Raw genomic sequence first — 19,232 nt, 5'->3', positions numbered from 1 at the left:
TCGTTCTCACATCCGAGTAGTCTGCTGCCCTTCCCGCCCGTTGTTGTCTTCTTTGGGTCTCCTCTGGTCTCCTTTGGTCTCTCCTTTGGTCTCCTCTGGTCTCGTCCTTGCATCCCTGGCCCCTTTGTTGCCATCCACCCATTCCGCTTGGCTGTGATCTCTTGCTGTGCCTTCCCGCCCTCCATCCATCCATCCATCCATCCACCCGCCGGTAGTTCCCAGATCAGTCCCCCCCCCCTGTGTGAGCACTGCATCTGCACTTTTGCCGTCTCCCGTCCCTCCAAGGCATCCATTCGCCCGCTCTTGTTTGCGCCCAGCCCCACCTCCAGCTCATTCCTCTCGCTGCGCCGCCCGGCAAGCGTCACGTTCGATAGTTGATCCACGGTGCTGCGAGGGTATCCGCCTCTGTGACCCGGGTGATCTGCGCTGCCTTTCACACGTCATTTGTATCCGCTTGTCTCTGAACGGTGTTGGCCTCCGGCTGGATTAGAAATCATCGGCTGCTCTGCCTTTTCCTGGGGTTTTGGTTTTAACGCCCAGGCTTCTCTCCTTTGCTCCCTCGCTTCTTCCTCACACAATCTGGTGCTGCCGCCGCCTGAACGTCCTTCAAGGGGAGTGGAATAATCCTGTTCCATCCGTATTCTCTGCTACATCACATCGCACCGCACCGCACCGCATTGGATTGCATCGCATTGCCTTTCCTCCGCCCTCTCCCCCTGTTCCTCTTGACTCTCTCGTCACCATTGGCTTCAAGACTCGCCGTGCCGACATGCTCGATCAAACCGTTCCCACCGCTTCGCTTTCCCCGCCTCCCGAGCTGGATCCTCAAAGCAGCCACTCCCTGAATGCCGCATTTCAGGACCCCTCGATTGTCTCGATTGGACGATCCAAGCCTATCTTCCAGGCCCCCGACGACCACTCGGGCTCGTCGACCGTGACGCTGGGTGCTGGGATCTCTCCCTTCCCCATGCCCCAGTTCCATGCGCAACACTCGATGCCTCCCGGCTTCTTCCCGGGTTTCTCCCGCGACAACTTTTCGGGCGAGTTCCTCCCGCCCATCGCCGACCCCTCCATGCTCGGCCACGCCTTCCCGGTTTTCAGCTCGATTCCCATCGACAATCCCCGCGTCGCCGTCCTCGGGTCGCCCATAGGCAGCCCCCAGGCCGATCATGCTGCCACGCCGCCTTCGCCTCCGCGCTCGCCTGCTTCCCTTGCCGATGGCGCCGATAGCGACGTCTCCATCCAGACCCACCTTGGCTCCGAGACCGACGGCGGTCTGGTTGCAGTCTCTCAGCCCGGCAACCCCGGCTTTGTTGCTTGGTCGCCCTATCCGATGATGTCTGCCTGGCCTCACTTTGTGCCTGCTGCTGCTGCCTTCCCTCTGGCGCATCCCACTCACCCTCTCCCGGGGGCTCATCCCGACTATGTGGTTCCTGTTTCTTCCCAGCCTATCTTCCACTCGCCTGCAGGCACGCCTTTTGTCGGCCATATCCTTCCTCCCGTTATGGCTCCGGACAGCGCTCCGTTCCCCATCAACCCCCAGCTCGTGCCGACTCCCTTTGGTGGCTTCTACGAATCGATCCCCTATGTCAATGAGGAGCACAAGCATCCTCCTGCTCCCCGTACCTCTCGTCTTCCGGTCACCCTGAAGGATCCCAACACGGGCCGACTCGTTGCCGTCTTTGTCGGCGGCGCTGCGCTGGAGCCAGAGAACACCGATGTCATGGACGATGAGTAACGAGCCGTCGTCGTTGTCGTCGTTGTCGTCGTCGCCACTCCCTTGTCATCTCCGTTCCTCCTTCTCCTCCTTCTCCTCCTCCTCCTCCTCCTCCTCCTCCTCCTCCTCCTCCTCCCCGTGTTGGACTCCAAGTGAAAGTGAAGCTCCTCTAGACTCTCGCCACGCCTCCGTTGCGCCTCCTTTTGATATTTAATCCCGGCGTCTGCCCACGCTTCTTTGCTGTTCACTGCATTGCATTACTCCCGCTCGATCGATCCACCGCCTCACAAAGACACTCGAATATTGTATTTTTTCCTCCGCTCTCCTTCGCCATATCTGTTTGATGTTCTTCCTTTCGCTCACTCTTTCTTTCGCTTCTGCGTATTTACCCCACTCCCTTAACTTCCTCCCTCCCCCTCCCCCAGTCACCATATTCAGCCCAAGCCGGCGAATGAGTACTGTAGTAACACTGATTAGCGTGGTTTTTGCGAGCATTGCAGTTTGCTTTTCCCCTTGCACTCCCTTGATTCCGCCCTCACTTTGCCCTTGCCGTTTGTACAGTATGATTCCCCTTACGTTGCTCTTTTTTTTTTTTTCCAGGCTCACTCGCGCCGCACACGCTTCCCCTCCATTTCCACTCTTGTTAATTTATTCTAACCCAAAAAAATATTCATCATCAGCTTTACTTTTTTCTTTTTTTTTCTTTTTTTTTTTTTTTACTGGGATTTGCGACGTCTCTATTGCTTCTCAGACGAAGCCAATATAGCCCTTCGAACCGGGGAGACACCCCAATTACCAGTATTTATCGTATCGCAGGTCCGTTGTCGCGACCAAGTTGGGAAGCAAGAGCGATGCGTTTCGGGTGTGCTGGGCTCGGTGGCGATGAGAACAGACGTCTCCCAGCTCGTCGTTCCCATCCATCTGTGAGCAACGCCCCCGACTTGTTCCGGTTTGTGCTGGGATAGACCCTCGAACTGCGACCGTCTCCCCATGCCCTCTTCCCTGGCTGGACTGCACTGGCCCTCCGAGTGCATGTCCAATTCTGAGTGCATGTCCAATTCTTCGTCAGCTCCCCATCGATCCATGGATGGATACTGCCCTCACCGCGCCAAGAGACAGGTTGTGTTCGGTTCCTTGTCCCCCGCTCTCTCCAAACAATTCGCCTCAGGCCGTTCTTTCTCTCGGCCGCACCCTCCGGCGTTCTCTTTCCCTCTGTTTGCTTGCCTCTGGTCGCGGCAACTCTCGTCTCATCCAAGCGGGCAGGCTCCCTCGGACGCTCCAGTCATCGCGATTGCGGCCTCACACACCATCCCAAGCCATCCGTATATGGAGCTCTGCAAGCGAGACCACATCAAGCACCGGCACTGGCATCCGCTTCTGCAACCACACCACCTCTCTTGCGGCGACATCGAGTCCGTTGAATCCCGGTGTGCCCAACCCCGTCCCCCCCCCCAGCTTCGACCAAGATGCAGCGTCCTGCTTCGGCCACACACAGTGCATCGTACCTGGGTTCCCCGCCGAGCTCCTCTGTTGAGCTGCGATCCCTGTCGAACACACCTCGCCCCTCGACCGACCTCTCCATCATCAATAGACCGCTGTCGTTGTTTCCACTCGGATTCGGCTCCGGCCAGTCCGCTCAGTCCGCTCAGTCCGGCAGTCGCACCGCCCAGGCCCGTTTCGACCGCAACCACGGTCCTGCCAACGATTTCGAGCTTGCGTTTGCAGACGATACCCCTGGCACAGCGCCCGCTCCGCTGCCCAGGTCTCTGCATCCACCATATCAGAGCATTCGTACTCACGGCTACCAGTTTGTCTCTGACGACGATGAAGATCGTAACCGCAACCTCGGTCTCGACAACGACCACGACCACGATAACGACCACGACCACGACCACGATCATGAGCACGACCATTTCCCTGGCGGCATGGCTGGTGCGAGACGCTGGACGTCGTTTTCACATTCAACCATCAAGGGCAGCAACGACGGAGCCACCGTTGCGCTGATGGGCGATCGGGAGCAGCACAACCTCGACAAGCTGCCAGAGCTTGCCTTCCTGAAGCTATTGCTACACCAGAGCAATCTCGAGTCGATGCAGGAGATGGCCCGCAGTCGGCTAGACTATCTGACCGAGAACGACGATGCATCCAAGATGAACAGGTACGAGAGGAGCAAAAGCGTGCCACATCCCACAGCATCAAAGCACGATGGGTGTCTGTGTCTGGGTGGGGCTTCAAAGACATGCAGCAGCGACGACGACGAGACGATGACAGCGATGATGACGATGATGTAGAGAACGTCAATGGTGCTTGGAGCAATCACAGCCATGGGCATGCTGCTGAACATTGGCCTGGCCGTCCACCGGCTGTTGCTGCCCTCTGCCGTACCTAGTCGTGGATGTCGAGTTGTCGCCTGCCCGGCAGCTACCTTGCCAGGCAAATACCTGCGAGGATACATGCCTCGCATCTGTCGCTTTGATTGATGTATCGGCTGTCTCATCTTGCTCCTCCTGATTAATAGGATGTCGACCTGGCAATTGGCTGTTCTTCGGTTCCCGGCCATGCTCTTGACTCTTGTGCTCGAGATGATCGTTGGCTTCATTGTCTCGCGGTTTACTCCCACCCTGGAAAAGCACATTGCCATGACCTACTTCACCCCGGTCCTGTCGTCGATATCAGGTCAGCAGATACATACGCGTTGAGCCATGCCAGCGCCCTGATATTATTTGGCGGTCTCATTTGCATCGCTGTCGCGATGGCCTTGACGCCAGGCGCATCCTGTATTTCATTTGGTGAGACCTTCGGTGCACTTGGCTGACATTCGTTGCTGTGCCCAGGCACCATCGGATTACAAGCCTCGGCCGCCACATTGCGAGCCCTGGCAACTGGGCATGCAAGCAATGCCAATGCCGAGGGCGTGATCAAGGTGGTCTTGAAGGAGTTTTTTGCAGCCACAACCTCGGCTCTGGTCGTCGGTCTCTCGCTGGGACTCATCGGCGGGGTATGGACAGACAACCTCCGGTTCGGCATCGTCACAGGAGTTTCGTACGTACATGTTATATCTTGGCAGTATGGCTCTGGCTCTGGCTCTGGCTCTGGCTCTGGCTCTGGCTCTGGCTCTGGCTCTGCAACCTTGCACACATGAGTCGTCTGCATCACCGAGTCTCTTCTCACCTTGATACTCCGCACCGTTGAGCCCTCCGCATTTCTGCGATACTGTACTCATGCATCTCCTTTCGGGCTGTCCGCAGCCTGTTCGTTAGCTCCTCGTTCGGCGGTGCCCTGGCTTCCTGTGGACCGCTGCTCTTCAAGGCGCTGCATGTGGATCCCGCCCTGACGACGGGGCCCTTCGAGACGGCCCTCCAGGATATTCTCACGTACACGGCGTATCTCGCCCTGGCACTATGGTTGCTTTAGACCATAGCATCGCTTTCGCTCCTCCCCTACTCCACGTCCAATCGATCTTGTCACAGTCGCAAGAGTGCATCATAATTTGAGTCCGTCTGCGACCCCTCTTCTGGATCTCGAATGAACAAATGTCCACCCCCGCCATCTGGCCGTCGCCCGCAGAGATCAACGAGAGGTGCCCTGGCCGAGCTTTCCCGAGTATCGACCCAGACGTCTGTGATCCGGGTCCATGCGCAGCCGTGGCGCAGACAGGATATGCCGTGACATGCACGTGTGTGGCCGCCGCGCCCTTTTGGCTCAGATTGCCCAAGGGCCCGCTTCAAGGGAATCCGAGCCGCCTTCACCCTCCCCCCCTGCTGCATCACCGCTCCCACCGCTACTGCTGCCGTCATGGCCACCGGTGACATCAAAAATAACCTGCTAAAGCTGCAGACAGATCTGAGACACTGCCAGTATCCCGGACACCACGACTCCAATGGGTACGACCGGGGTCGACAGGATCAGCCCCGCACTCTGGGCTTGTGCTCTGTCCTCTCGCTGCAGCGGTTGTGCCCTCTCGCTCGTCTTGCTCCTTGATCATGCGTTTGGTTCATGTCGCGGTCAATCCTGCGGCTCACTCACCTCGTATCGGGCATATCCCGATCGCCGCTCTACACCGCTTGCTGAACTCGCCTGTGTGCACCTCTGATGCTTCCTTCTGCTCCGTCCATCATCATCCTCCTCCGCCGCCACCAGCATGGTCAAAGGCGATCCGGCATCGTATCTCCCCATCATCCATTTCATCCTGCTGGATGCCTCGCCGCTGTTGGCGCGCCATCTGGCCACAAAGGGATACGATCTCTACGGCAAGAAAGACATGCGGTTCCTCGAGTCGGTCTACCGGATCCTCCGAGACGAGTTCAACTACAAGCCTGCGCTCCGGAAGGATCAGTTCTTTTCGATGGGCTTTGCAGAGCACAAAATGATTTTTGTGATGGATCTGATACGGCTGTGCAAGCATCGCATCGGTGAGCTCGAGAGGCTAGACCCGAAGAAAGAGCGCCAGAGCGTCGAGTCTCTCATGAGCGTGGGCTCGGATCTGACCTCGCTGGCGAACCGAGTCAAGCGACTGCAGAGTATGCAGAGCATGCAGAATCAACACGGTCTGTCGAAAGGTATTGAAAACCGGAACTGCTCAGCATCTCGCCGACTGCGGGGCTAAACGGCGCAAACAAGCCCTTATGATGAGGCTCCCTCCTCTCGAGGAATCGGCTCATATCACTCGCTTTTGGATTCTTGTGAGGGGCGAACGGCACTGGCCTTGGATCCAAGCTGACACATCTGTTATTCCAACGAAGGCGGCATCGCCATGGCCCATCCTCCGATCTCTGCAACTTCGAATCAGGATGCCTTGAATGGCGGCGGTGAGTGTTCATTCCTTGGGTCCGACCCTTTTCGAGTGTTCCAGCTTGACCGACCATTTCACTGATTGCGGCCACTTTGACTGGTTCGCATAGTGTGTGTTGGACGACCCGCTCCAGAATTTGAGCAGCTGGGCCATGCGTCGATGCTGACCGTTCCTTCGAATCCCCGCTCTACCAGAGTTTCACGGCTCCGTCCACAGCGACCGAGTGGCTGCTGAGACAGAGCGGTTTGCCTTGGCACCAACAATCCTCCGTCGAGATCCAAGCGCAAGCCCTCCCCAGCAACCTCGTGGCGACAGCGATATCCAAAGAAACCCATCGACGTCTGAGCTCTCGCCCCTCTTTGCCCATAATCGACCACGGAATCGAGTCAAGCCTCCGAGTCCAGAGCCGCAGGTCGCCCGGGCGTTTCCTCGGGTCTCCCGAGAGCTCCTGGAGCGATACACTCGCAACATGGCGGTGTCGACCGAGGACGTGGACGAGACCTTCCACGAGCCCGCAACAGCGCCATCGCCGATGCCCCCGCCAGAACCACTTCCCCAGCGAGCTGCCTCCTCAGGTCCGCCATTTGCGTATGCAACCAAGAGTAGCAGCCAGTTCAACGGAACACACACCCACCGCCCGCTGCGGAGTCCGAGTCCAGCACCATCCTCTCCGCTGCTTGAGGAAGACCCTACAAGCGCCAAGGTCTATCGATACGGTCAGTCGTTTGAGTATGACCATAGACAACCCAGTGGTCCTTTCGAGTCACAGCAGCACCAGCCATACGGCTCGATGGACGTCCAGATCCTAATGGACCAAGTCGCGTCGCTGCTTCAGTCCAATTCCGAAGTCAAATCGGTGGGTTTCGAGCAGGCATCGACAGCAATTCATCCACCCACACACAGGCAGAGCCCGGGTAGTGAACAAACGTGCGGTCATGAGTTCATTTGGGGAGAGTGTGAATTTTTGCGCTGTCCCATCGTACTGATCCACGCCGCGGCTGTTGGATTTCCAGGAAATTCGGTATTTGCATGACCGTCTCGATGCCATGGAAAAAATGGTCTCCAAGATCGCACAGAATGTCGAGAGCGCCCTTGGCACCGATTCCCGGGTGCCCCAAATGGTCTCTCGCCCGATGACGACACAGACAGGGGTAAGCATGTTGATTGTGTTTCGCGGTCTTCCGAAGCCATTCGCGCCGCTATAACCCCGGATTTTCGCCTCTGGAAGCGTCAATCGCCGACGTTCCCTTGCTGATATTAATGCTTAGGCGCTGTATGCTCCACAGGCGCCGTCCCTTCCTGATGGGCAGACTAGCGGGCATGTCAAGACAACACTAAGCCCAAACAGACACCCGCGAACCACGGCGGGTGTGAGCTCGGTGGAGACGCAAGAGAATCTGGAGGAAAAGGTATGCCTGGCCGATGCACCATCAGATTCGACTATCAGATTTGACCACTGGAGTCGACCACTGGACGGCGTATACATCCGGAACTGATGTCATCCGCTTCGTCCCTCGGCAGCCTGTTCGCGGCAGCCCATCGCTGGTCGATCTTTCCTTGGTCAACTGCGACATCAGCCCACCGACAGAAAGGCAACCGCACGATTTCGGTCATGCTGCCGCAGTCGCCACCGACCGTCGTGCATCTGCCCCTGTGGTCGTTGCTTCGGTTGGCGATCGGATAGTGCCGCAGATGTCCGCGGCACCGACATTCCACCTATCGCAAGGGCCAAGCTATCATCCACAGAGCAATGGATGGTCGGCGCAGGTGCGCTTTGAATCGCCCGATGGCTCTGCAGTAAGTGCCATTCGAGTCGAGGACATGCTCCGAGGCTGTAGTATGACTGCTGCTGGCCGCCGACGCATCGCCCTCCGTACCGCTAACAGCGCATCCTGTGCATTCATGCCGCTTCATCCGACACAATCCCTGTGTCCTTCTTGGGCTGTTCTGTTCACCGGCTGACAACAGAAGGCGAAAGAATCGGAGGAATACGTCCGCCGCATCCAGGAGCGATTCAAACAAACGTCGCTGCTGCTGAAGGAGCGGGTTAAGACCTAGTAATCCCCTCCCCGCACACACCTACACCTTGTTGTTACAGCGATTCCAAAATGAAATGGGACACCCCGTTGAGCCATGACAGTAATTTTTTTCTGTGACCTGAATACACCCACCCGCTCATTGCAATCATGGCCAAACACAGCACCCTCGATTTCCGCATCGCTGCACTGCGACCGGTGGTCTTCACTCGGAGGGTGGTCTTCACTCAGAGGCTGCCAAAGTGATCTGTTCTATTTCTTATGGCATAGTCAGACGCATGCCATCGCATACTACGCTGACAAATGGGTTGTGGGCAGGTGTCCCATTTCCCCTTGAATACAGTGTAACTTCCTCCACCTCCGGGTTTCGCTCGGCCAGGGCTCTGTCGTTGGCGGTGCTGAGGAAAATACCCGACCGCGGCTGGACAGGACCCGGCAGAAGAGCAGAGCAGTCTTGGGTGGCTCGCGACACAATACAGTCTCTTTGGACAGTGACAAGACTCGGCTGCGAGCCAAGCCGATGAGCCGCAGGTCAGCCACGGAGGCGGCTGCGATTCATGGAATGGCGGTTGTGGTCGGGCATGAGCATCCACTGGCCAATGGGGTGCGCGAGATGCTGTCCAAAAAAGGGAAAATCCAACGCGCATTCCGATTGGTCGTCCGTGGTCTGTTTCGGGAACCGAGACGATCTCGCCGGGGCGGTTTGGACTGTCTGCTGAAGGGGAGAGCGAGGACAGACGGGCACTTGGCAGACGGGGGATCAGCATCAGCGGTGCTGGGACCACTTGCGGCATCGGTAACATCATCAGCAGCAACATCAGCAGCAGCAACACCAGCAACACCAGCAACACCAGCAACAGCCCAGGACTCGCGTCTCGGCCAACGCCCCTGTTTTGGGTTTTTGCTCTCGCTTTTTTCTGTTGGCTGGTCCTTGGTTGCGCCTGCCCGTCGCCCCGCCCGCCACCTCTTCCTCTCGTCGTATCGATATGCGATTGCCCCTTCCCCGGCGACTGATCCAACCCAGCTGCCGCCTTCCCAAGCCCCTGTCATCTCGCCCTCTGTCCAGCGCTGCTACCCCAGCCTCGTCGCCGCTTCGGATCTTCCGTCCCCGAGTCACCGCCAGCCCCCTCGACTTCTCCCGAACCTTTGCCGCAATGACCCAGCAAGCCGCCGATCCCAAGGTCCGCGCCGCCGAAGAAAAGGCCCATTTTGAACAGACCTTCGAGGTCATCCTCAAGGACATCCTGGACGAGCTCCCTAGCTACCGCCTTCCCGAGAACGGCCGGGAGTGGATTGAGAACATGCTCAAGTACACCGTCGTCGGGGGCAAGATGAACCGCGGCCTCACCGTACCTTCGGCCCTGCGATCGCTCAAGGGCCGCGAGCTCACTGCCGATGAGCTGCTCAAGGCCGAAGTCCTGGGCTGGTGCATCGAGCTGCTCCAAGGCTTCTTCCTGATTGCCGATGACATCATGGACTCGTCCGTCACCCGCCGCGGCCAGCCGTGCTGGTACCGTGTCAAGGAGGTCGGCATGATCGCCATCAACGACTCGTTCATTGTCGAGTCGGTCATCTACAGACTGCTCAAGAAGTACTTCCGTGCCGAGCCCTACTACGTCCACCTCATCGAGCTCTTCCACGAGACGACCTACCAGACCGAGCTGGGCCAGCTCATGGATCTGATCACCGCCCCTGAGGACAATGTCGATCTGAACCGCTTCTCGATCGACAAGCACGCCTACATTGTCGAGTTCAAGACGGCCTACTACTCGTTCTATCTGCCCATTGCTCTTTCCATGTACCAGGTAAGTTTGGCCGGCCATCCGAGATTGTTCTGTTGCCGCGGGGGGTCAGGAGATACCGAAGCTTGACTACGACGACGACAACGGTGGTCCTGAGCCATCCACACGATGTGAGCGATAGATGCTGACGCTGTACCTCTGCTACATCCACTACATCCGCTACATCCACTACATCCGCTACATCCACTACATTCGTCGCCCCTGTACAGCATGGCCTGACCAATGAGGCTGTTTTCCAGCAGGCCAAGAACGTTCTTCTGCCGCTCGGCGAGTATTTCCAGGTCCAGGATGACTTTTTGGACTGCTATGGCGACCCCAAGGTCATTGGCAAGATTGGCACCGACATTGAGGATAACAAGTGCTCGTGGCTCATCAACCAGGCCCTGGCCATCGCCAGCGCCGAACAGCGCCAGGTTCTCGACAACCACTATGGTCGTCGCGATGCCGAGTCGGTCAAGATCGTCAAAGGCATCTACACCGATCTCAGCATCAAGGAGATCTACGGCCGGTACGAGGAAGACAGCTACAAGCGCATCTCGGCGCTGATTGAGCAGATCGATGAGAGCCAGCTCCCTCGCGAGATGTTTGTCAACTTCATGAACCGCATCTACAAGCGCAAGTTGTAAAAGCCTGGCCGCTATGGCGTGACCACCGTGCGGAGCTCGTCCCTCGATTCGCCTGCCAATGGGTACCCCTCTCCGCTGCCTCAGGGATGGCCACAATTGCCACAATTGCCACAATTGATCTCTCTTTCAGTGTCTGCAACATGTCCTTGGCGGACAAGTACAATACAGCAACATCTCGACCCTGCTCTGCGTCCGCCTGCTCTGGTCCCATGGACATCGCTGCATCGAGGGATCATCAGCAAGCATCAATGATATGTGTGTCTATGGCCCTGCGTGAGCCGTACACAGCGGCGAGGATAACAAAGACAAGTCACGGAAAAGAGGCCAGCGATGCGCTGGGTGCTCGCCAAACATGCTTCCGCACAGAGAGCTTGCCAACTGCACACATGCAGCTGGACACTGCCGAGAGCGGCAATAAATAGAAGAGACAAATCAGCACAAGAGAGAGAAAGGGGGACACTATGAGGTCCAAGCCATGGCCAGCGCCAAACCGAAAAAGCGGAAACAAAGAAACCAGCACAGGACAGCCAAGGCAAAGGCAGAAACGGACGAGAGCCAGTCTAGTTCAAACAGACGAAGGATAAACGCGATGCTGCCAAGCAGGCAACATGCAGGCAACATGCAAGTAACGTGCAAGCAACGTGCGAGCAACGAACAGGGTGTACCTGGCCAACAGGATCAGGGCGCAGTTGAAAATGCAGAGCCACCACCACCAGCAAGCTGCTCGCCGCGATGAGAAAAAACAACCAAGCACGATAAATAGCAAGAGCGTGGAGGTGTGAACGGATCGAGAAGGATTGTCAAAGTATGCAAGCACAACAGCGCTAACAGCGAGCACGATCATCGGCACATCAGGAGAGGGGCTGGTATTCGGAGAAAAGAAGGGTAGGCAAACCAGTGTCTGTCACCAAGGGTGCATCGTCGAGTTAGCCCCGCGCAAAGCCAAACAGCAGCCCCGCGACCAGATGCAAACAGCGAGAACAGCGATCGCTTTTGAAACGGGAAAGTCGATACCGTAGCGGCAGCTTCGCCACCGACGATTTGGCATCATGGCTTGCGTCGAACGTCGGCAGGCATCATCCATACCATCGATTGCTGCCGGCTGCGGGATGCGGGATGCACAGGAACAAGCACACGTACCATGCACCAAGTGGCACAGATACCTTGCATACATGAGGCCCGTGAGGCGGACTCGCTTCCACTCGATCACTTGCGACCCTTCTTCTTGTCGAGCATACCCTCGACCTTGCGGGTGGTATTGGTGACGCGGTCGTTGAGCTGGTCGGTCTTGTCTTGAACACGCACGAGCTTGTCGGTTTGCGATGTGAGCTCGTCACCCATGGTAGTTGCCATCATACGAAGGCGAGCCAGGCCCGATGACATCTGATCCAAGTTGTCGTCGATCTCCTCCTCCTTCTCGTCGCGGTCCCAGCCACTCGGGGTCGAATAAGAGCGGTCCGAGTCTCCGCGCTGGTAGGTGCGCTCCATCTGTTCCCGACGCATGCGATCGCGATCCTGGCGGGCAGCATCGCGATCCTGGCGGCGGGACTCTTCCTGGGTGATGCGCTCTTCTTGCTCGCTCTTGAGCTGATCTTCTCTTTGTTTGGTTTTCTTGCCGAGGCCAAAGGTGGGGATCAGGAAGAAGCGGTTGAGGGCTTGCAGATGAGTGGCCTTGCTGTCCGCAATTTTGGCCACGTCGGCCGTTTCATCGAGTCGGCGCTCTATCCGGTCCAGTTGTTCTGGGTATGGGTGGAGAAACAACATCGTCAATGCCATGCCGGGCTGAGAGATATCCGAGTGATGCAGCCGCTGACTTGTCAGAGGGTACAGCAGCTCCAGGCGGAAGCGTGTGCCGAGCCCTGCGACTGCAGCGACGCAGTTCCGGTGGAGCAAAGACAGCTATCCTAACAGGCGATATCATCCGACTTGACAGCCGCCTCGGCAATGGGCCGACAGCATGGCCAATACACACCTCCTTGCATGTCGATGGTCGACAGGTTCTGCTCAGCAACTTGCTCGGCCTCGCGCAGACGCTGCAGAGCCCGACGCGACGACTGGAGGGAGTCGTCCTGGACCTTCTTGGTCTTGCGCGTGAGCCATTCAGATGAGTTGTAATCCTCGGGTTCGTCGTCGACGGTCTCCCAGTTGCGGTAGCCAGTGCTACCACTCTCGGCGGCCTGGGCAGCAGCAGCCCACTTGCCGCTGGCAGCGGCTGAGCGCTCGGAGTGGTCTCGACCACGGTCCCGATCCCGGTCGTCGTAGCGATCGCCTCGGGGGGCGTGGCGGTCGCCACGGCTGCGGTCGTCATAGCGATCGCCGCGGCTTCGGTCATCATATCGGTCACTGCGGTCAGCATAGCGGTCGCCGCGGCTTCGGTCATCATATCGGTCGCTGCGGTCGCCACGGCTTCGGTCGTCATAGCGGTCGCCTCTGTCCGGGTATCCGCCACGGTCAGCTCTGGCGCTGCGGTCGCTATATCCGCCACGGTCCTGACGGTCGTTGTAACGATCGCCTTGGTGACGACCACGACTCTGGCTTCTCGAGCGCGAAGGGGCTCTGTCTTGGTTGTAGCGACTGTGCGAGGACATGGCACCTGAGATTTGCTGATGTGTTGGACGGTCGTAGGAAGGCTGTGGAAGCGGGTGAGAGCGGCTGGAAGCGGCGAGGGAATGGCGCTGCTATTTACGAGGTTTTGTCGGTGGGTGAATGCAGTTGACGTGTGATGGCCTCAACGGACGAGGGAAGAAGTAAATGAAAGTCCAGATGTTTGCTGGCCGCAGTTGGAGACGGACAGGCGGACAGACGACCGAGTTGCGAAGGACGGATGAGAGGAGGCTGCGGCGCTTTTGAGGGCAGGCGGGTGGGGCGTGGTGCGCGCTCTCTGGGCGGCGGTGCGACACTGGTGTCGGAAATGGAAGCACCCGAAATACATCGAAACGGACGGCCTCGACATGAATCCTGCGTATCACTTGGTTCAGGATGTGAAGACACCGATCGATGATGACCAGCAGCGTGCCCAAAGAGGCTGGTATTGGGAATGTCTCGTGGACAGAAGGGACTGAGGCCATAGATACCCAGGCTCGCCAAGCTCCTTGGGCGTCCCTCGTGATGGTGAACTGCCCAAGGTCCATAACACACGACGAGCGGCTCGCTCAACCCGACGGCCTTGACACTGAGAGCGCTCTATCTGCAGGAGAGGATGCGGGATCCTTCAGCGTCCTGACTGAAATGAGCTCGCCGCCGATGTCTTGGGAAGAGCAAAGGAGCCGGCTTGGTGGCGTTGGAACGCGTTTCCGTCTTGGCTGGCAGGACACGCACAAGAGAGCATCGAGGCAGATTATCGAGACAGCCCAAGAGCGGCCCCCTCTTCCTTCCCCTCGCCGATACCGCCTCCCCTCGCTCCATCCGTCGATATCGCCGTCTTGGTGTTGTCAGGCCACAGGCGACAAATCCAGCCCCGTCAGCTGAACCAGATACCACACCGTCATGGCAAACGACCAAGATGTCTCTGAGGATATCGAGCCTCTTGTTCCCCAACAAGCCCAAACCCCTGTCTCCCAACAACCAACCTTCCCTTCTCAGCCCGATCCCTTTGGCCCCTGGCTCCATCCCGTCGAGTGTCTCATCAACATTGCCCGCGACGAGCCCGATGCCCTCTGCATCAACACCTACGAGAGCGGCGAGTCCGTGCGCTACTCATACCGCGATGTGTGGAAACATGCATACTCAATCGCCCAGGCTCTCAAGGCTCTCCCTGGCTGGAACGACGACGGCCACGATGCCATCGGCACCTTCTGCGAAGGCGAGGCGCACTGGGTGTTCTTCTCGCTCGCCGTGTGGATGCTGGGCAAGTGAGTATCGGCCCAGATGCTGTGGTTCGATCTGTTTGTTGCATGTTCCTGGCTGTGGATGTTGGAATGTGCTGTGAGCGAGTCCTCCCTCCAGGGATGACAGGCAACAGCCGTGGCTGACTCACCCACGTATCCACCGACAGGAAAACCCTCAACTTTGGTCTCAACTGGCCATCGGCTGTCCGCAAGGCCATCTGTGCGAGGTATAGCATCAGCAGCGATGAGTCAAGGAGGCAGTCCGATTGTGGATTGAGCCGACAGAGTGGGAGACTGACCCACGATCGACAAAGCCGGGGACTGACACACTCTCGATCACCATGGCACCCAACAGACACTCGGTCAAGTACATCCTTCACCACTACACCAAGCCTGGAAGGACGGAAGGAGTGACGTTGGTGGACGGCGGCACTTTCCCGATGCTCAGCGAGGTCCCTGCTCCATCGCTCGAACTCTGCGAGCCACTCGATGATATCGTGGCAATCCAGTGTACCTCGGGAACAACTGGTACGTGGAATAGTCAGGAAGAACGGCAGAGCATGATGCCGGATGGTGGACAGCTTGGGGCATGACATGAAGCAAGAGGTTGTGCTGACGATGCATGTACAATCCATAACTCTGCTTCCTGCATCCCCGTCGCTCACACAGGCATCCCCAAATCGTGAGTTATCCTGTGGATTCTGATGTTGTGGATTCTGTTTCTGTGTCTACCTGATGCTTGTTCACAGTCACAATTGACCGCATCAACACTCGTGGACTGAATCCTTCTGTGTTTGATGTTGATGGTTGCAGTTTCAAGTTTGCACACACTGGAATGATCACAGGTCGAGCCTCTATTGGAATGCTGAAGAGTAGCGTCGGACTAATGCAGGTAATTATGCTTAACATCGAATATCGCATTAATACGTGGGCAATGCTGGGTATACTGACATTGATGACTCTCAGCCTCCGTCATTTGTGGCGACATTGGGCCCTTTCTTCAGTTCTTTGAATCTTGGAGGATCGGTGTGGATTCCAAAGCCAACATTCCACGCAGTTGAGAAAGCAAAGAATGTCGCTCAAATATTGAATGACGGAGTTGCCTACCTATATTTGGTGAATAACATTCAATAGCATGTCCGAGCCCATTATATCGATATACTAATGACATCTATCTCCCCACAGACTCCCTCGTTCATGAAGCTGATCATCAGCAGCGCAGCTTCCTTCAACCCCAATGTCAAGTGGATGGAAACGAAACGCATTGTGCTGGGGTCAGAGCACATTCCCATGAGTGTCATGCACATGACGAGGGAGAGATTTCCAAATGCTGATATTCAGTCGGGCTATGGATCGAGTGAGGTAAATATCATGCTTATCCCCATTATGGTCCATACATGGGCGATCACTGATCATAGCATTGTTACTAGTCCGCGGTCATAGGAGCAGTTTCATATGTACATATTTCCGCCGATAGTCCCATCCCAGAGAAGTTGGTCTACAAGCTGGCCAAGCCTGGGGTGCGCTGTCTCCTCTTTGACGAGGAGGGCAATATCGTTGATCAAAACGTCTCCAAGAGCGGGATCCTGGTCTTTGCCGTCGACCCCGACCATCCCGTCCGCAACCACCCCGACTTTGTCAACGCCAATCCCAACGACAGACTGGCCTCCTTTGGCTTCCTCAGCGACGGTTCGCCCCGAGTCTGCACCATGGACTGGGTCGAGATGGTCAGCGAGAACGAGTTTACGGTCGTTGGAAGGTGAGTGCAATATCCCTGTGCCCACCGAGTGGTCTGTGCCCTCCTTCCACTGGTCCTCCGCCAATCCATCCCACACTCTGCTTCAACATGTCTCTCACACCTCCAGATTCGACCAGAAGATCAAGGTCAACGGTGTCTATGTCGACCTGAACCATCTCGAGGCCCTGGTCGTCCAGCACCTGAGCCACACCATCGCCGACTGTGCGTTTGTCCAGACCTCCGAGAAGAAGATCGTGATGCTGTATGTTCTCCAGGCCCGTCCCACGACCCGCACCGAGCCCAGCGACATCATCCGGATGACCCAGGATCTGCTTGCACTCGTCAACGTCTCCAAGGTGCCGATCCACAACTGCTTCCAGCTCGACGAGATCCCCATGATCGAGAATGGCAAGCGCGACCTCAAGAAGATCAAGTGGATCGCCGAGAACAACGATCTGCACCAAGGATCCGTTGTGTATCCCCGTCTCGCCCCCAGCGAGGCCCCGCTGTTTTGCATCGCGGCTGCAATCTCCAGCCTCGGCAGCCAGCTCCTCGGGATTCCCTCTCTCGACGGCCGCAACTACAGCATCAGCGGAGCTGGGTTTGACTCGCTGAGTGTTGGCCGCCTGGCCCTGGCCATCAAGGAAGAGTACGATGTCGAGATCTCGCCGATGATGCTGCTCTCGAACGGCCTGACGCCCCTCGATGTCGCCCAGCTGGTGATTGATCTCCAAGGCAACCACCCGCTGATGCCGCCGACAGTCGACCTCGACCAGGAGGCCGCCCGGCTCGACGATGCGAGTGTGACGGCCGAGGGTCTCCCTCCACTTGTCTTTCCCGAGTCGCCTCGCGGCATCGTCCTGACGGGGGCCACTGGCTTTCTCGGATCGTTCCTGCTGTACGAGCTGGCTGCCAAGTTCCCTGCTGCCAGGATCTACTGTCTGGTCCGAGCCGCGAGCGACCAGGCTGCCATCGACCGCATCTTTGAGACAGCCAGGAAGCTGATCCTCAACCCGCAGCAAACGCACTACCTCGTGAACAATGTCAGGCCGCGACTCGTTGGTGTCTGTGGCGATCTGTCGCTCGACCAGTGGGGACTGACCAACAAGCGATGGAAGAAGATCAGCAAGGAGACCGACATGGTTGTGCACTGCGGCGCCGAGGTGCACTGGCTCGACGACTATGAGGCGCTCAAGGGGCCGAATGTCCTGGGCACGGCGACGGCCCTGCGGCTGGCCACGACCCACCACCTGAAGCCGCTGCACTTCATCTCGGCGGTCGGGGCGATTCCCATGGCACGGGGCGCAAGGACGCCGCTCGAGGAGAGGGTGTATTCCAACTGGAACGTCTCTGGCGGGTATGCACAGACCAAGTGGGTCTCTGAGCAGCTGATCAACAAGGCACGATCGAGGGGAGTGCCTGCGACGATCATCCGACCATCGCTGATTGCAAGCGACAGTGTCTATGGAGGTGAGTCACTGGATGTGATATGGCAATGTGGTGGTGTGGTGGTGGTGTGGTGGTGGTGCAGCAGCTCATCTCAGCTCATCTCAGCTCACTCTCACTCTCGCTCTCACTCTCACTCTCACTCTCACTCTCACTCTCACTCTCACTCTCACTCTCACTCTCACTCTCACTCTCACTCTCACTCTCACTCTCACTCTCTCAGTGTGCCACTCGGACGACTACATCTGGCAGTACATCAAGGGGTGCATCCGCATCGGGATCGCTCCCTCCAATGCCACCCCCGTGACCATCACCATGAATCCAGTCGACCATGTCGCCAAGGTGGTCGCTGCGATCGCAGCCTCCGAGGCGGCCCTGCCCAAGTTTGTGTTCCACATCAGCGACCCAGAGCGCAGGTGAGATGAGCGAGCGAGCCGAGTGGCAAGCAGTCAGGGAGGGCAGGATGAGTGCCATTCCTCGGCAGTCACTCACTCACCCACACCACCATCCCACACATCCTGTCCCTCGGCCCACCTCGCAGCGTCGTCACCGAGACCAAACTGTTCGAGATCGTCAATGCCTATGGCTGGCCCGTCATGTTCGAGACCCGCGAGCGATTCAAGGCCCTGCTTTACCGACCGTCGCTGCCCAACGGCTCGTCGATGCTGACGCTCATGCATCTGATCCTGAGCATGTCCTTCCTGGTCGACAACACCAACACCCGGTCGATCTATCCGGCCCTCGGTTCCCAGGCCGGGAGGATCGCCGGGCGAGGGCTGCTGTACCTGACCCACATCGGGTATCTGCCACCTCCTCCGAACCCTCCGTCGCCGCTGAGACCCGAGGAGCACCCGCGGCCCAACATCTTCCGTCCCGACACCCACAACTAGCTCGGTGGTGGAGGTCACTGCATGTTTGGCAGTGCCATTCATGGTGCATCCCATGCACAGCCATGGTCCTTCACTTGCACGGTGCCTCACAACTCCCTGACACACACTCCTGATCTATCGCTTCGGAGTCAGTGCACGATATCCAGTGCTTGCCGATGTGTCCCACTCTCACCCCGTCCACATACCCCGATGTCGCCCCAGTCGCCCTGTCGGCAATTGACTGTCTGTCCTGGTCAATATCACAGCCATATTGGATTCTCCATGCGACTCCTCCGTCTGGTGTCAGTGCTGGTTGCGAGTACTTGTGGACAGAGACAGGACTGCTGATGCGACAGAGTGATCGAATTGGAGTGTAGAA

The 19,232-nt window shown here is 57.7% G+C and overlaps 7 protein-coding genes across 7 annotated transcripts; 6 read left to right on the top strand and 1 right to left on the bottom strand.

Annotated features, from left to right (window-relative positions):
* Positions 1 to 769: 769 nt before the first annotated feature.
* BJ171DRAFT_578016 (uncharacterized protein) lies at positions 770 to 1,738 on the top strand (the record flags this gene model as incomplete). The annotated part of the gene is made up of 1 exon (XM_053113852.1): positions 770 to 1,738. The coding sequence occupies one exon, from the start codon at positions 770 to 772 to the stop codon at positions 1,736 to 1,738; it is 969 nt and encodes a 322-aa protein (XP_052970282.1).
* A 118-nt stretch (positions 1,739 to 1,856) lies between these two features.
* Positions 1,857 to 2,516, top strand: BJ171DRAFT_490624 (uncharacterized protein). Its single transcript, XM_053109630.1, has one exon. The coding sequence runs from the start codon at positions 2,061 to 2,063 to the stop codon at positions 2,481 to 2,483; it is 423 nt and encodes a 140-aa protein (XP_052970281.1). The 5' UTR covers positions 1,857 to 2,060; the 3' UTR covers positions 2,484 to 2,516.
* Positions 2,517 to 2,563: 47 nt separating this feature from the next.
* Positions 2,564 to 5,321, top strand: BJ171DRAFT_490623 (uncharacterized protein). The gene is made up of 6 exons (XM_053109629.1): positions 2,564 to 2,846; positions 2,886 to 3,158; positions 3,190 to 3,875; positions 4,236 to 4,393; positions 4,552 to 4,759; positions 4,966 to 5,321. The coding sequence occupies exons 1-6, from the start codon at positions 2,805 to 2,807 to the stop codon at positions 5,129 to 5,131; spliced, it is 1,533 nt and encodes a 510-aa protein (XP_052970280.1). The 5' UTR covers positions 2,564 to 2,804; the 3' UTR covers positions 5,132 to 5,321.
* Positions 5,322 to 5,480: 159 nt separating this feature from the next.
* BJ171DRAFT_490622 (Centrosomal spindle body, CEP44-domain-containing protein) lies at positions 5,481 to 8,701 on the top strand. The gene is made up of 8 exons (XM_053109628.1): positions 5,481 to 5,601; positions 5,858 to 6,276; positions 6,460 to 6,525; positions 6,704 to 7,365; positions 7,523 to 7,660; positions 7,796 to 7,918; positions 8,031 to 8,306; positions 8,478 to 8,701. The coding sequence occupies exons 1-8, from the start codon at positions 5,513 to 5,515 to the stop codon at positions 8,565 to 8,567; spliced, it is 1,863 nt and encodes a 620-aa protein (XP_052970279.1). The 5' UTR covers positions 5,481 to 5,512; the 3' UTR covers positions 8,568 to 8,701.
* A 998-nt stretch (positions 8,702 to 9,699) lies between these two features.
* BJ171DRAFT_420042 (isoprenoid synthase domain-containing protein) lies at positions 9,700 to 10,973 on the top strand (the record flags this gene model as incomplete). The annotated part of the gene is made up of 2 exons (XM_053107419.1): positions 9,700 to 10,350; positions 10,557 to 10,973. The coding sequence occupies 2 exons, from the start codon at positions 9,700 to 9,702 to the stop codon at positions 10,971 to 10,973; spliced, it is 1,068 nt and encodes a 355-aa protein (XP_052970278.1).
* Positions 10,974 to 12,179: 1,206 nt separating this feature from the next.
* On the bottom strand, positions 12,180 to 13,561 carry BJ171DRAFT_419901 (uncharacterized protein; the record flags this gene model as incomplete). Its single annotated transcript, XM_053107410.1, has 2 exons — positions 12,180 to 12,712; positions 12,946 to 13,561. 2 exons carry the CDS (start codon positions 13,559 to 13,561, stop codon positions 12,180 to 12,182), a joined length of 1,149 nt encoding a protein of 382 aa, XP_052970277.1.
* Positions 13,562 to 14,313: 752 nt separating this feature from the next.
* BJ171DRAFT_236193 (male sterility protein-domain-containing protein) lies at positions 14,314 to 18,774 on the top strand. Its single transcript, XM_053106583.1, has 11 exons — positions 14,314 to 14,824; positions 14,968 to 15,027; positions 15,156 to 15,328; positions 15,470 to 15,482; positions 15,614 to 15,692; positions 15,767 to 15,916; positions 15,986 to 16,162; positions 16,231 to 16,559; positions 16,666 to 18,008; positions 18,208 to 18,396; positions 18,526 to 18,774. The coding sequence occupies exons 1-11, from the start codon at positions 14,460 to 14,462 to the stop codon at positions 18,651 to 18,653; spliced, it is 3,006 nt and encodes a 1,001-aa protein (XP_052970276.1). The 5' UTR covers positions 14,314 to 14,459; the 3' UTR covers positions 18,654 to 18,774.
* The last annotated feature ends 458 nt before the right edge of the window (positions 18,775 to 19,232 follow it).

This window comes from Polychytrium aggregatum (assembly GCF_025602895.1).
Source record: "Polychytrium aggregatum strain JEL109 chromosome Unknown BJ171scaffold_5, whole genome shotgun sequence".
In the NCBI taxonomy this organism is placed as follows: domain Eukaryota; kingdom Fungi; phylum Chytridiomycota; class Chytridiomycetes; order Polychytriales; genus Polychytrium; species Polychytrium aggregatum.
Note: the sequence above shows the minus strand (reverse complement) of the source record. Positions and strands in the feature narration are given on the sequence as shown.

Coding starts and splice junctions, on each gene's coding strand:
- BJ171DRAFT_490623 (XM_053109629.1), top strand. CDS start 2,805: ATGGATACTGCCCTCACCGCGCCAAGAGACAGGTTGTGTTCG. Junction 2,847..2,885: donor CAAGAGACAGGTTGTGTTCG/GTTCCTTGTCCC, acceptor AATTCGCCTCAG/GCCGTTCTTTCTCTCGGCCG. Junction 3,876..4,235: donor GATGCATCCAAGATGAACAG/GTACGAGAGGAG, acceptor CCTGATTAATAG/GATGTCGACCTGGCAATTGG.
- BJ171DRAFT_236193 (XM_053106583.1), top strand. CDS start 14,460: ATGGCAAACGACCAAGATGTCTCTGAGGATATCGAGCCTCTTGTTCCC. Junction 16,163..16,230: donor CGGGCTATGGATCGAGTGAG/GTAAATATCATG, acceptor CATTGTTACTAG/TCCGCGGTCATAGGAGCAGT. Junction 18,009..18,207: donor AAGCGACAGTGTCTATGGAG/GTGAGTCACTGG, acceptor TCACTCTCTCAG/TGTGCCACTCGGACGACTAC.
- BJ171DRAFT_490622 (XM_053109628.1), top strand. CDS start 5,513: ATGGCCACCGGTGACATCAAAAATAACCTGCTAAAGCTGCAGACAGAT. Junction 7,366..7,522: donor CCAATTCCGAAGTCAAATCG/GTGGGTTTCGAG, acceptor TTGGATTTCCAG/GAAATTCGGTATTTGCATGA. Junction 7,919..8,030: donor AAGAGAATCTGGAGGAAAAG/GTATGCCTGGCC, acceptor GTCCCTCGGCAG/CCTGTTCGCGGCAGCCCATC.
- BJ171DRAFT_490624 (XM_053109630.1), top strand. CDS start 2,061: ATGTTCTTCCTTTCGCTCACTCTTTCTTTCGCTTCTGCGTATTTACCC.